The sequence below is a fragment of the Gracilinanus agilis genome, chromosome 1 (assembly GCF_016433145.1).
Source record: "Gracilinanus agilis isolate LMUSP501 chromosome 1, AgileGrace, whole genome shotgun sequence".
Taxonomy (NCBI): Eukaryota; Metazoa; Chordata; class Mammalia; order Didelphimorphia; family Didelphidae; genus Gracilinanus; species Gracilinanus agilis.
The window spans coordinates 639,346,970-639,360,411 of NC_058130.1; the positions used below are offsets into that span (position 1 = coordinate 639,346,970).

General features: G+C 48.1%; 1 protein-coding gene across 3 annotated transcripts in view; it reads left to right on the forward strand.

Annotated features, from left to right (window-relative positions):
• Window positions 1-11,857, forward strand: part of VPS13B (vacuolar protein sorting 13 homolog B) — a 1,074,400-nt gene extending 1,062,543 nt beyond the window's left edge. For all 3 annotated transcript variants that reach the window (XM_044668639.1, XM_044668631.1, XM_044668624.1), the window contains exons 58-61: window positions 2,321-2,497; window positions 5,515-5,617; window positions 6,137-6,386; window positions 11,377-11,857. In XM_044668639.1, coding sequence (XP_044524574.1) covers window positions 2,321-2,497; window positions 5,515-5,617; window positions 6,137-6,386; window positions 11,377-11,625 — 779 coding nt within the window. In that variant the 3' untranslated portion in view covers window positions 11,626-11,857. The remainder of the gene's footprint in view (window positions 1-2,320; window positions 2,498-5,514; window positions 5,618-6,136; window positions 6,387-11,376) is intronic.
• The last annotated feature ends 1,585 nt before the right edge of the window (window positions 11,858-13,442 follow it).

A 13,442-nucleotide genomic window follows, 5' to 3' on the forward strand; every position in this document is an offset into this window, starting at 1 on the left:
GCTGCCCAACCCACATGGCATCATCTCTCGCTATGGGATGCCCATTCTTTTTCTGGCAGATGCCATCATGCAGGCAACAAAATATCCCATAAATACAAGAAGACCTGTGTGGAAGGAAGAAGGAAGTTTGCATGGGTTAAGCAGATATACAAACCTATAGATAGGCTTTAAAAACAGGAAGGGTACATTTGGCCTGAAATCTCAGCGTCCAGGTTCTAGTATGAGACCCACTTTATAAAAGCTATAGGACTTTACGCAAGTGGCTTGTCCTTTCTGGGGTCTGTGGCAACTCTGGAATCATTCATCTGGAATTCTCACCAGTTATTATTATAGATTTTATCATATCATTTTATGATTAAATTAAACATAAATTTTTATCTTGGTTATTCTTTGTCAAAAACAGCCATAGCTTTTTAATGTGCCAGACCTAACTCATTCCAGTGACACAGGAACTGTTTAAAGCTTTGGTTATCCTCAGAGCAGGGCTCCAATGTCTATTTTCTTAAATGCAAACAGGTATTCAGAGTGGAACTTTGCTTTGATCTTCCATTTTCTTCAACCACTGACTACAGCAAAGACCGTAGTTACCATAGTTTCCATAAACCACTTCAATATCCAGAAAAGTAGAAAGACTCCAAATTATGGCAAGACATAACTCAGATGCTCTCCATGCAAGAGAAAGCTGCCAAAGCACATGCCTTCTGGCTAACATAAAGAGAGCCCTTTGTGAGAGTAAAGGTGGCATCCTCACACCCACTGGCTCCTTCCCGATGCCCAGGCAGTATTCCCCTTTTCCTCAGCACTATCATGGGCATGACACGCTAAGGAGCTGAGGGCCCCGCGGGTACCACACACACCAAGCCTGGCACCACCATGCCCAGGAAAGAGTTAGACCTCTTAGGAGAACATACAGATGTTCCTCAGCTATGAAGCATCATCTAGCTCAATCCTCAACCAGCAAGTTATTTACTTTGCTTTTATATACTCACACTCCTCTCTAAAATAATAAGAAATAAAAAACGATTCCAAAAGACTTGTGCTGTGCTCCAGGAATTTCTCTGCTGGAGTTGGGCCCGTAGGAGACTGTGACCACATGGAGATGGCTGTGATTTGACAAAACAAGGGCAAGGAGCAGTTTCTTTGGCGGGCGCTTGACACATAAAAAGGGAAATCAGACGAAGAGAGCTTTCTCCATGCGGGGCGGGGGGCGAGAAAAGAGAAGGCCCATGGAGGGCACTTTCTGTCGGGCCAGGGCCAAGGGCTCCGAGGGGCAGGGCTGGGAAGAAGTCTCTGGGAAGGCGAGGCACCCACCAAGGCTGGATGGTTCTCTCCTGCTTATTGTCCTGGGACGTTCCACACATTAAAGTTCCTACAAGGGATGTTTTCTATTCCTGTTAGTCTAAGCACATTCGTGTTGACAATAGGAAACTGTCAGAAATTATTAGGAGACTGTTCTCTTAGCCATAGTGAGTATCAAGGAAAGATTTTCTGGAAATGGACTGTTGGTCAATTTGTATTTCCCAACTAAAGGAAAACATGAGCTTGGAGACATTTCATTAACCTTAAACAGCAAGATCAGGATCAGGAAGTACCTTCTATCTGTAATGAGATCCAAGCCGGTATTCACAATGGTATTCTGTACGGCGATATAGCGAGTGGAACCCAACACTTCCCCTCCAGTAGTACTGAAGGCTAAACTATATTGTCGAGGATTTAAAGGAGAGAGTCGGGAGGCAGGCCTGGGGTCAGCTCTTGGCCCTGACCCTCACTACCCACACCACATAGTCCTGTGACAATGGGCCAGTCATTTCGTCTCTCTAGGGCTTAGTTTCCTCATCTGTAAAGTGGGACCGATGAGTAATGCTTGCAGTCCCTGCCTCCCAGAGTGCTTGTGTTTGCCTTAAAGCTCTGCATAGATGTGAGTCATTACTGGAAAGAACAAACCATCCTAATAGGCATCTTCTTCGCTCCGCTTCCAAAACAGAGTGGCCTAATTGCGTGGAAGGGGCGGGCTGCGTTTGACAGAGGGGCTTGTCAGTGGGGACCGCTATCCTTTTTGTTGGACGGGGAACTGAGCTCCAGCGCGTTAGATTGCTGTGGGCTAAACCCTCTCCGAGAGTTAGATCATTGTGAGGGAGACAGTAAAAGTTTAACTTAAACAAAGCCAAAATTGTGCTCAGATCATTGGTATAGTGAAGGACTTACAATGAGGGTGGAGTTCTGTTTTCAATCCAAATAAAACTATGTTCCAGATTTAAGGTTTTCTTCTGGTCCAGGGATTTAAATCCTCATTAATTATTGGTGATTTTTGTTGTTCCAGGTGCAATTGCTGGTATTGTAGACCAGCCAATGCAGAACTTTCAGAAAACATCCGAGGCCCAGGCATCAGCTGGCCACAAGGCCAAAGGCGTTATCTCCGGTGTGGGGAAAGGAATTATGGGGGTGTTCACTAAGCCCATTGGGGGAGCAGCAGAGCTCGTGTCACAGACCGGCTACGGTAAGTTCTGTACCGAGTCAATCGGGGCCACCCAGACACTTTAGACGATTTGCATGACTGCACCTTGAAGGGGAAAATTATTGGTGCTATGAGGCAAGCACAGGACTTGAAGTTGCAAGGGCCTGGTGCAAATCCTGGTTCTTTTACCTAAGAGCTATAGGACTTTTACTCTGGGGGCCTCAGTTTCCTTCTCTATAACCTGAGGGGATTGTAATAGATGAGCCCCCTGGTATTCCATGATTTTATCCTGAAATGAGAAGTTCCAGTTGACTTGAAGTCATTCAAATGCAGAAGAGTTATGAGTAACAGATGCATGCAGAGTGGCTGCCTTTCTCTCTGTTTCACCTCATCACACTGCCTTGTTTGAAGATATTTTAATTTCGTGGAATACCAAAGGGGCAGCTAAGGGGCTCAGTGGAGAGAGTTCTGGGTCTGGAGTTAGGAAAACTTCTCTTCCCAATTTCAGATCTGATCTCAGACACTTACTAGCTGTGTGACCCTGGGCAAGACACTCAATCCTATATTGCCTCAGTTTCCTCATCTGTAAAATGAGCTGGAGAACAAAATGGCAAACCGCTCCAGTGTCTTTGCCAAGAAAACTCCATTGCGGTTAAGAGGAGTAGGATAAGACTAAACAACAACAAAAATACTAAAGAAGTAGAATTGCACTTGCTGTAAAATCCTTTTGTAGATCCTAACAATCAATTAGTGATTACATGCAGCTGCTGAAGCATTTTATGATCCATTTAATAAACTGGTCATTTGTCAGAAGCAACCAGTAAGAGGTGTGTGCCTGCGACACGTGCCCACAAGCCCCCCGGCCTGTGTATTGGGGTGAGGGGGGTTGGTGCTTGGGGTTGAAGAGATGTGTTAGAAAAAGAAAAAGAAGACTGACTTCTTTCATTGTGAAATTTGAAATTTAAAGTGCCTTATGGGAAGGCAGGAGGACCCCTTAGAAGGACGGGGTTTCCTGAGGGAATGGGCCCAGTCTGGGTGGGCTTGGGTTTTAGCAGTTACTATAACCTGAGAACTCCCGACGAAAGGAAAAACATCCAGCCCAGACCACTCACTCGCTGCAGCCTCTGGTTCTAAGAGCACGATGAGCAGTGCCCATGGCAGAGTAGGTGCTTACAGAAACCTCCTTCTCAGAAGAGGGGCTGGGAAGGGGCCTGGGCCTATGATTTCATGGGTCATGGGAACTCCTCTACCGTGTGGGTCACCACCTTCTCTGCAGCCTCCAGGCTTAGAGAGTGGCTGATAGCCCTGAGAGCTCTGACTAGCTCAGGGTCACAGAGCCAGCCACCATCAGAAGCAGAACTTGAATGAGAAGCCTTTCTGACTTTCAGGCTGGCTCTCTATCTCCTGGGCCATTCTGCTTCTGTTTCCCAAAACAAGAAGTAATAGAGAGCTCATAAAGGCATAGCAGAAAAGGGGGAGGGGGGAAGTAGTTAAAGAAAGCTATTAATTAACATTTAGAGTTTTTCATGTGTTTTTTTTTCATGTGATTTGTAGGAATTTTTCAGATGAAAAGGTATCCCCATCCTAAGTTACTGTCGCAAGTCTTGAATAAAATTCTCAATGAGAAGACTTTAAAGTTATTTTTAATAATTGTGACTTTTCACCTTAATTACTTAAACCCTATTGGTAATGAGGTCAACTATGACTTAAGAAATATTCCTAGACTGTGGAAATCTTCTGTTTGTCTGCTGTTCCCCCAGGTAGAGATATTCCCCACAGACTTTATCAGGTTTATAAAAAACACAGAACACGTTTCACCTCAACTCATCATCTATCTCAAGGAGATTTGACTCCCACCAGTCAAACATAATGAGCAAGAAATGAATGGACAACAATGAAATGAACTCTCAGAATTGAGATTATGTCTCTTGAGAGAATCCCTTGGGGGGGACCACACAGAAATCAACATATGGTCTCTTCTAGGCATCCCCCTCCCTTCTTCCTTCTCCACTCCCTCCTTTTCCTTTTTCTCTCATTCTCTCCATCTGTAAATGGCATTTTTACTCACACAACAACAGGAAAAACTCTGTAAGACTTGTAACTAGAATGATGCTCTTAAGGATTGCCAGCAGCATAGACATTAAAAGTTAAACCCTGTTTTCATGCACTTGTGCTTGAAAATAAATAGCTTTCCTTTCAGTATGGAGTCTTCCCCAAAATCCTCGTGATGTGGAGTTTCATCTGCTGCCTTTGTTTTGACAGTTCTGTGCCTTGCTGGGTATTTCTCCAGCCTACCTTATAGAAGAGCATCTCTGAGAGCATCACATGGCCTTTCTGGGCTTCCATCATTCTTATAAAATTTTTATTATAGCACTGAAGTTTTTACAAACCACTAACTCTCAGCCTAATGACTAAGCCTCATTTATAAACATTTACAAGCCATCAGAAAGCACACATGCTGTACCATCTTCAGTCTTGAAAAGCTTATTTGGAGACCTGTGGAGCTACTTCTTGTAGCCTTCCTTGAGTCCTGGCACTAAGAAGAGCTCATAATAAACCAGATGCCCCAAGTGGTCTCATAAATGTATATGGAGCCATGTTTAACAGCTGGATTAAGTAACTTAACATTTAAATACAGTATCCAGGCAAACTGTGTGTATTGTGTTTTTTTATTATTATTTTACCAACCATGACACAGATATGGAAGTATTTTAATATTAAGCAAGAAAGTTAACGGTCTTGATGTTTGTACATAAATTGTAAATGATGTGTATGATTCTCTTCAGGAATGATCACCCTCAAGAGTATTGTCCTTCCTCTAATTGCTAGTATGTGTCTGGATTTTAGGACATTCATATTTTAGTTTGTAGCTAATGCAAGATCACGAGGGTTAAGTGCATTGCAATGTTTAATGGATTATCTATACCCTCGTCTCCAAAGATGTGACATCATTTTGGATCTGCACTGTTTTATGGCCTTCTCTAAACAGATGACATCACTGTAACATGTAACTGTTTTCCAGAAGACAGCCAGTCAGACTCTTATTTCTCTCACCACAGGTATTTTACACGGAGCCGGCCTTTCTCAGCTTCCCCAGCAGCGCTATTTTCCGAGAGACGAGCACGCTGACCAGGCTCCAAATAGCCACGTCAAATACGTCTGGTAAGCTGATTTAGACCCTGCTCCCTCTCACGTTCGCACGGCTTGTGAGTGGGCCCGGCCTTGTCCGGCTCACAGGCCGCCTCTCCTCTCTCCTGGAGAGGGGAGGCGGGCTTCTGGCCTCTGAAGCCCAGAGCTCTTCCCCGCCGCCCAGGGCCTCTCCGGCTCGGGCCATAAAGCTCATCCGCCCCTTTCACCGTTGGGTGAAGGAAGGATATGCCTCTGAGAAGCCCTTTCCCTTGAACTCAGATCCAACCCAACTCTCCAAGGGCCATTTCTGCAGGCAGAGGAGAAAATGAGTGGCCGGCAGGGGCAGGAATCTGCCCAGGACAAGTCGGGAGATCCCTCTCTGCTTGTAGACTTCCCAGCAAGGGGTTAAAGTGGCCGGAAATCCGCCTTCGGAATGGATGGCCGTTTCTAGGAGAGCGGAAAGGTCGAGCTGAAAGCTGGCTGGCACGGAGCTTAGCTCCTTTCCTCGTTCAATCACGCGCTTCAAATAGCATTTTCGTCCTTTTTAAACAGGAAAATGCTCCAGTCGCTGGGCAGGCCCGAAGTCCACATGGCCTTGGACGTGGTTCTGGTGAGTGGCTCAGGCCAGGAACACGAGGGATGCTTGCTTTTAACCTCCGAAGTGCTCTTTGTCGTCAGCGTGAGCGAAGACACGCAGCAGCAGGCCTTCCCCGTCACGGAGGTCGACTGTGTCCAAGACGGCCAGCAGAGGAACCTGCTCAAGGTGCAGCTCAGGCAGCCCAGAGTGCCCTGCGATCCCGAGGTAAGCGTCCACGCGGCCTAGCTGGGCTCCGTCCTGCGTGGGCTGGGCGGGACGAGGCCTCGATCGCTGCGGCCTAGACAGGGGCAGCGGCTATGCATGCCCCTGCTTGGACCCCGCTCTGCCGTGGAGGCTCTCGCCTGGCAGCAGATGTGGAAGGAGGAGGGAGGCTGGCGGGGATGGCAAAAGCATCGAGAAGGCCCACCCTGAGCCCAGAGAGGGCATAAAGTAGATTCGGAGCGCGGGGCCCCAGGGAGTTGGGGCCGGGTAGCCCCGTGTCTGCACGGGGGAGGACCAAATGGGCAGGTGAAAACCGGAGCCCTCGGCCGCCCCCAAAACGCCCATAGAAATAAATGAAATGGCGGCGAGAGGTTGTGGATTCCAGTGCGGTCAGCCCTCCCTCGGGCTGGGCCCTGCGTGGCTGCAGCCTCTGAAGCACGGCTGTCCCTACCGTGCCTCGACCTTCATGGTGCCGCAGGCAGAAGGCCGGAACCTCACTCCTGGGCCCGCCTCTGCCGGGGCAGTCTGAATGTCAGACGGCTCCTTCCCAGTCTAAATGTCAGGCAGGCTCCCTGGCCACAGGCAAGAGGAGCCTCATGTGGGTGCCCTGGAGTCGGGGTGCTTGGCCTGTCTCCTGCGTCTGAGTGAGGGGAGGATCACTGTCTTCGGGGCACTCAAGGGAGAAAAAGTGTAAAACCAGAACAAACCACACTCCAGAGCCCTCGGCCCTCGGGGTTCGGCAGAACACAGGATAGAGCCGTCGGGCCAGCGAGGCCCCCCCTTTTCTTTCTCTTCCATCAGATTCCAGGAGTCAAAAAAACAAGCATAGCACCACGTGCGCTTTCCCGTGCCTGGGAATGTTTCTGGGTTGCCTCTGCCTGCCTGCCCCGTCCTTAGGTCACGGTTATCAGATGCCCACCGGATGCCCACAGGATGCAGGGCACTGCGAGCTGGGGAAGGGGAGGGGAGCAGGCCCTCGAGGGCAGCCTGGGGACGGGCTCTCCCCGGCTCTTCCTGCAGCCTTGCCCAGGGACGAACAAGGGCCTCCCCCAGAACACGGCTCAGGCATCGGCTCGGCACCCCATCGTGTCCCTCTGAACAAGTAGGCATCCTCCGTTGCCCGAGCCCAACGTCCCCCGGTTTCCTAGGCAACCCCAGGTAGGTGCTCTCCGCGGCAGACGGGCACCCACTTTCCTAAGGCACGGCGACCGAGTGGCTGCCGGTCCCTAGAGAAAACCAGACGGTCCTGTCTTCTGGAAAGCATTTGATAATAGTGCTAGCGTTGGAGACTGCTTCCCTCGTGCCATTCTTTGGGGTAGTTATCTGAGAAGATGGAAGCGAGCCAAGGACAGCAACTTCTAGATTTCTTCGTTTCCTGGATCACAATCAGTCGGCTCTAAACCGTGGCTTGGCATCCAGCGCGCGGCTGCTTTGAGCCGAGGACTTTCTGGGGATAAACAGAGGTCAGACGTCCACGCTGACTCTGCTCCATCTGCCAAAACCGTTAGATCCAGTTGACAATAAAGCGGTGCTGGTTTGGCTTCGGGGCTTGGCAGGGGGAAATGACCTTGTCTTCGAGCGACTCCCCCAGTGCGTAATGAAAGCCTCCGAGGACTCGCTGGGAGCGGTGGCTCTTCTCGTGTGTGCTCAGGCGGTGGGACGGGAGATTCCTCCTCCCCCAGGGACAGCGATCTGCGCTCCTCGCATCAGATCTTCCTCTGCTCCCCTCCTAGAGGAGGGAGGAAGTCGTGGGCCGCCGACACGAGAGGAGAATCAGATTAGGGAAGGGTCTGCTGCTTTGAGGGACGACGGCCAAGAGCGAGCAGGACCTACTTTCAGAAATGTTTGACTCAGTGATGGAGTCTGGAGTCCCAGGCCTGACTTTGGATCTCGCCTCAACCATTCCCTGCTTTTGGAAGGCTGAACAAGTCCTTCCCTTCTCTGGGTCTCTTTCCTCCTCTTCGAGAAGTGGGTGGGAGCCTAAAACGAGACTCTCCAGCTAGGATCCTGCGATCCCGCCACGCTTCATATGCAACAAGCTTTTATGAGGCACCTACAAATGCAGGCACTAAACTGGGCACCGGGGATACAGATACCAACTAGTCCCTGTCCTCAGAGAAATGCAGTCTCTTGTGGGGAAACGATATGTACATGAAAAATAGAAATATAAGAAATATAAACAAATTACTGGGCACAGAGAATATATCAGCCACTGTGGGAAGGAAGAGGAGGAGGAAGCACGCAAGTGGAACCTTGAAGGAAACTAGGAACTTAGAACATCCCAGGCGCAGAGGATGGCCTCTGAAGAGTTCAGCAGGAGACGCAAAAAGAGGGCATCGCTCCCACTTTAGGCCCATCCGGGGTCCGCTGCTTTGGCCCCTGCCCAGGCCTCCTTCCCAAAGCATTTAGCTTAGCACAGCGCATTCTCTGCGCATCTGCAAATGAAATGGCTCTTTTGGGGAAGGGCAGGATTGCACAATAAGACTTAGCCGCACCTTAGGAAGGACTCCAAATGTCACGCCAAACAGCTTGGGGTTTAACCTGCGTTGGGAGTGGTGTGGTCAAGCAATGGACAGGAGGGTGGACAAGAAGAGAAGAGAGACTCAAGGAGGCACACACTGTCTAGGCCACAGAGCACGCGGACCTGCGGGACGGCGGGTGGCCATGCGAGTGGAAAGAAGACAACGGGCAAGAGATGTTGTGGAAATAGAATCGACAGAACTTGGCAACCAGTCCGATGGGAGGAGGAAGAGGAGAAAATTTGGGGGTGCAGGGGAGCTATGCTCTGTATGTGTTGAATGTGAAGGTAGCCAGCAGAGAAGACAGGATTCCATGCAGCCAGAGAAAGCTTGAGGCCATCTCGTCCAGTCGCACTTGTTGTTACAGGACAGGGCTGGAGAGATCAAGGGGAAATGAAGAGCCAAGAGAAGAGGCCAGGACAGAGACTCGAGGGACCCCTGTGCATGAGGGTGGGTCGTGGGGAGCCCCAGAGAGCCGGAGAAGGACCAGGAGATAGCGGGGTCACAAACAGTGACGAGGGGGATCTTCCTGTCCTGGGAGAGGCGGGAGGAACGCTCGGGCACAATCAGGCTGGCCAAGGGAAGCGGTGTCTTTCCTGGCACAGAAATAGATAGAGGTGTGGTGAAGGCACCCACCTCCAGACTTGTTTCTGGTTCCACCTTCCCTCACTCAGGAGCCCCCAGAAAAGGAGAGCCTCCGTGTTACTTCAGGCATGAAGCTGTTTCCTTCTTTGATGCCTTTAACCAAGTTATCTCTATTTTCCTTGAATCTGTGCCCACAAGTCAGCCTTGTTCCCCTGTGAAGAATCCTAAGCAGCTGAATAAAAGGCTCATTTTTCTGAAGGAGCCTAAGGCAGAGGGCTGCAGCTCATGCCCTCTTGCTTCTGCCTTGTCTTACTCAGCAGCCTCGCCGTGGCAGGTCCCAGGGCCATGAGCCCCACTTTCCTCTGCTTCCAGCTTCCAGGAAAAGAAGAATTTTCATCTCAGACCTGTTCAGGGCAGCTTCCTCTCTCTGTTGCTTTTTACTTAGATGCTACAAAACCAGGCTTCCTTGGATTTTGGAAGGAATTAATTTGCAGATGACATCATCTAGGATATTCATATGGAACAAGATTTTTTTTCAAAGCGGCCTTGGCCTTTCTTGGTCAGAGGTGCCATTTTTAGGGTAATAATTGCTTAATGTGCCTGGCTCACTGCTGACATCCCTTATGAAGACTCCAAATGAGTCAAGAGGGGCAGTTTATTCACTGGCTCAGTTCCTTTCACAACACCAGGTTTTCCTGTGCTGCTGTTTGGGAGAAGCAATTAAGCCTCGCATCCACCCAGCTGAAGGCCGACCCCATTCCGGGCGATGAGCAACAAGCCACCAACAGTGGCAGTCGGTGGAGGCCTTCTTGTGCCTTCAGTGTTTTCTTCCAGCCCTAAAGAGGGACAGGAATCATATCGCAATGACCGAGGTCCTGGTGGCGTCCATCGCCCAGCCTGTAACGGAGCTGAGTCTCCAGCATTCGGCACAATGCAAACTAGGATGGCCTTGTTGTGCCTCCCCCTTTCACCTCGCTGCAGTGTAGATGCCTCTCATGAGTCATTTTCTTTCTTTTCTATTTTGTGCTTCTACACGATGAGTTCCATAGAGCACGTTTTAAAAAAACAAGCTACAAGGCCCTCTCCATCATTCCTTGGCTGGTTGGATCTTCCATACTTAGTGTCATGGGAACACAGATAATTACCCCCATGGCCTAAACTGGAAGCTTCCCAGGCCACACTGCTACACAGTATGCCCAATGTATTGGGGTGGGGAAAATCATTTATGGTCCTCCTTATTTTCCCAGAAAATCTAATAGAATTAGCCCAGGTAGCATCGTGGTTCCTCAACTTGAGCTACTTTGAAGACAGGCCAGACTTTTATGGACCGTAAATGTACTTTGCATTTCCTCCTCCCCACTTTTTTTCCATAAAGATTTCCTCTTGTTCTGCCCAGTATTACTATTTTTTCTGGCTTTAAAGACTAATATTTATAAAAACAGAAAATGTTGTTAGAGTTCAGTATTTATTTTTAAAGTTTCTCTCCAAAGCAACTGGTTTGAAAATGGTTGAGATTTCTCTGCCTCTTCTGTCAGACTAGAATAATTTTGTACAAGCGGAGTCCTGAGTTAATAAAACCAATCAATCTTGAATGAAATAAGCAGAGTGAAGACGTCTTTCTCCATTGTCCATGGGCTTGCTGGTGAAAGCAGCAGCAGATGTTTTAATACAGTTAATGAGGAAAATGTGAGCAAACTGTCAGATGCAAACATGAGAGCTTTACACAACTTCAGCTGCTCCCATTAAGATTGACGCCTGTTCCCAGCACAGAGCTTTCCCTCTCAGAATGGGGAGGACATCTCTGTGGGCTTATCTCAGAAAAGCTGTCCCTGCTTTAGATGAGTAATGAAGAGGCTCATGGTGCTGACTGTTCTCTATTTGTATTCTAGGTGGAAGGTGCCAGAGAGAGGCTGTCTGAACAGCAGTACAATAGACTTGTGGACTATATCACAAAAACGTCGTACCATCTTGCCCCCAACTCTTCTTGCACGCAGACCCCGTGCCCTGTGGTAGCTGTGGAGCCCCTTCCTTCTACTGTGAAAACTTACCACTACCTGGTGGACCCAAGTTTCGCTCATGTCTTTATTAGCAAATTCACTCTGGTGAAGAACAAAGCCCTGAGGAAGGGCTTCCCCTGAGTCCCTTTGGAGGGAAGGATGCCCCATATGTGGCCTATCTTACTAACAGGTGTGACACACCCTGGGTGTTAATGGTCATCCCAGGCCTTGTGGACATTCTTCTGAAATCGCTTCAAGGAGAGCCTTAAACTGGTTCTGCTCCCCTTCACCCTTCCCCGGTCACCTACTGCCAAGGCCTTCTCCCCACACACACGTGTGCTTACACACATACACACACACACACGTACACACACACACACACACACACGCATACACACATGTCACAGCTACAAAAAACAACAGAAGTGCCAGCTTTGGACGGAGCTCCCCCATCCCTTAAAGGAACAACAACAGGAGTCCTGTACATAGTCATGGTGTCAAACATAATTATTTCTGCCCTCCAACTCCATTTGCAAAAGTTTCCATAGTAATCCGAGATTTATAACTGTTCCCTCTAAGACAGAATGTGGTCAGCCTGGAGAGCCAGTAGCTCAGCACTCCATTCCCAGCTCCAATATTGCTGAGCTAATGCGCCCGCGAGCCAGCCCCATAACCTGTCCATGCCTCAGTGCCCCTGTCTGTCCAAGCTGAGCCAGAATGATTTGTGGGGCTATTTAGCCCACTGAAATGAAGCAGGACACAAGCGCCAAGTGTTCTAACAAGTTGCTCAGGGCTTCATCATGTTTCACCCATTGAATTTGAAACAGTTGATGTGGCTTCTTTAATGACAGCTGCTGTTTAGCACCTCCCCAACTTCAAAATGGCCCCATTTAATTGCAGCTTTGTAGGGTATTTTAGTTGATTAGTGACTCTGTGTGTTTTGGAAAAAAGAGCTGGAACCCTCAGTGTTTGTGTTTTAAGTATCTATGTATGGTTGTCATGACCATTTTCCCCTTCATCTCAATAGCCTCAGCTTTGCCCAAATAGATGAACTGTTAATCTTTGTTGGAAGAAACAATGGTTTTACAAATCAGCAGGGTTCAGGTAGGCTTCTTTGTCACCATAAACCACATTTCTAGATCTGGAATTCTCTCTGTAAATCCCTTGCCAAAGGAATTAATGGAGGGATTTCTAATTCCATGTTGAGGTCAAGAGGAGTTAGAAGGCCTGCCATTAATTCTAAAAATGACCGAAACCCAGAGAGCCCCTTTAGCTGAGGAGTCAAGAATGAAAGTACAAAAACATTCCCATCAGACATGTTCCCATTGATTTTTTTTTTAGCCCAGTTTCCAGAATTACCATTTTCATTTCTAAAGAGTGGCTTTGGTTACCTTAAACTTGAAATTGGGGAGCCTCGATTCTAGGCTGTGTCGTGTTCAAAGTTTGGTGATTACTTGCAAACTTGGGAGGCCACAACTTATTACCTGCGACTCGTAAACACTATGAAAATGCACCTCAAAGAACAGCTGTTTCTGAAAACCAAGATTGTATGTACAGTTTTTTCAAAGAAATGCCGCGCTTCAAATTTGAATAATATGTGCTGAATGTGAAAAGGTCCATCCATTTATGAAACTAACTCGTCTTGCAATGTGACAGTTTTGTCATTTGACCTGAAGGGTAACTATTAAAAAGATGTAAATATGTATCCATTCCTGAATATTTCATGGCACACAATTTAGTACTACTCATTTTACAAATTGCTTCCATAAATTGTAATATAAGATTGTTTAAAATAAAAGTATTCCTAGCTGATTTGGTGACTTAATATATGTGGAAATATATATTACAAACATCAGGGCATGTCAGACCTCAACTATGCCACATCGCTGGTGTTTAATATTGTGACTAAAACTGAATGACTATCCATATTTCTGAAGTCTTTTGATGAGCTTCATTGC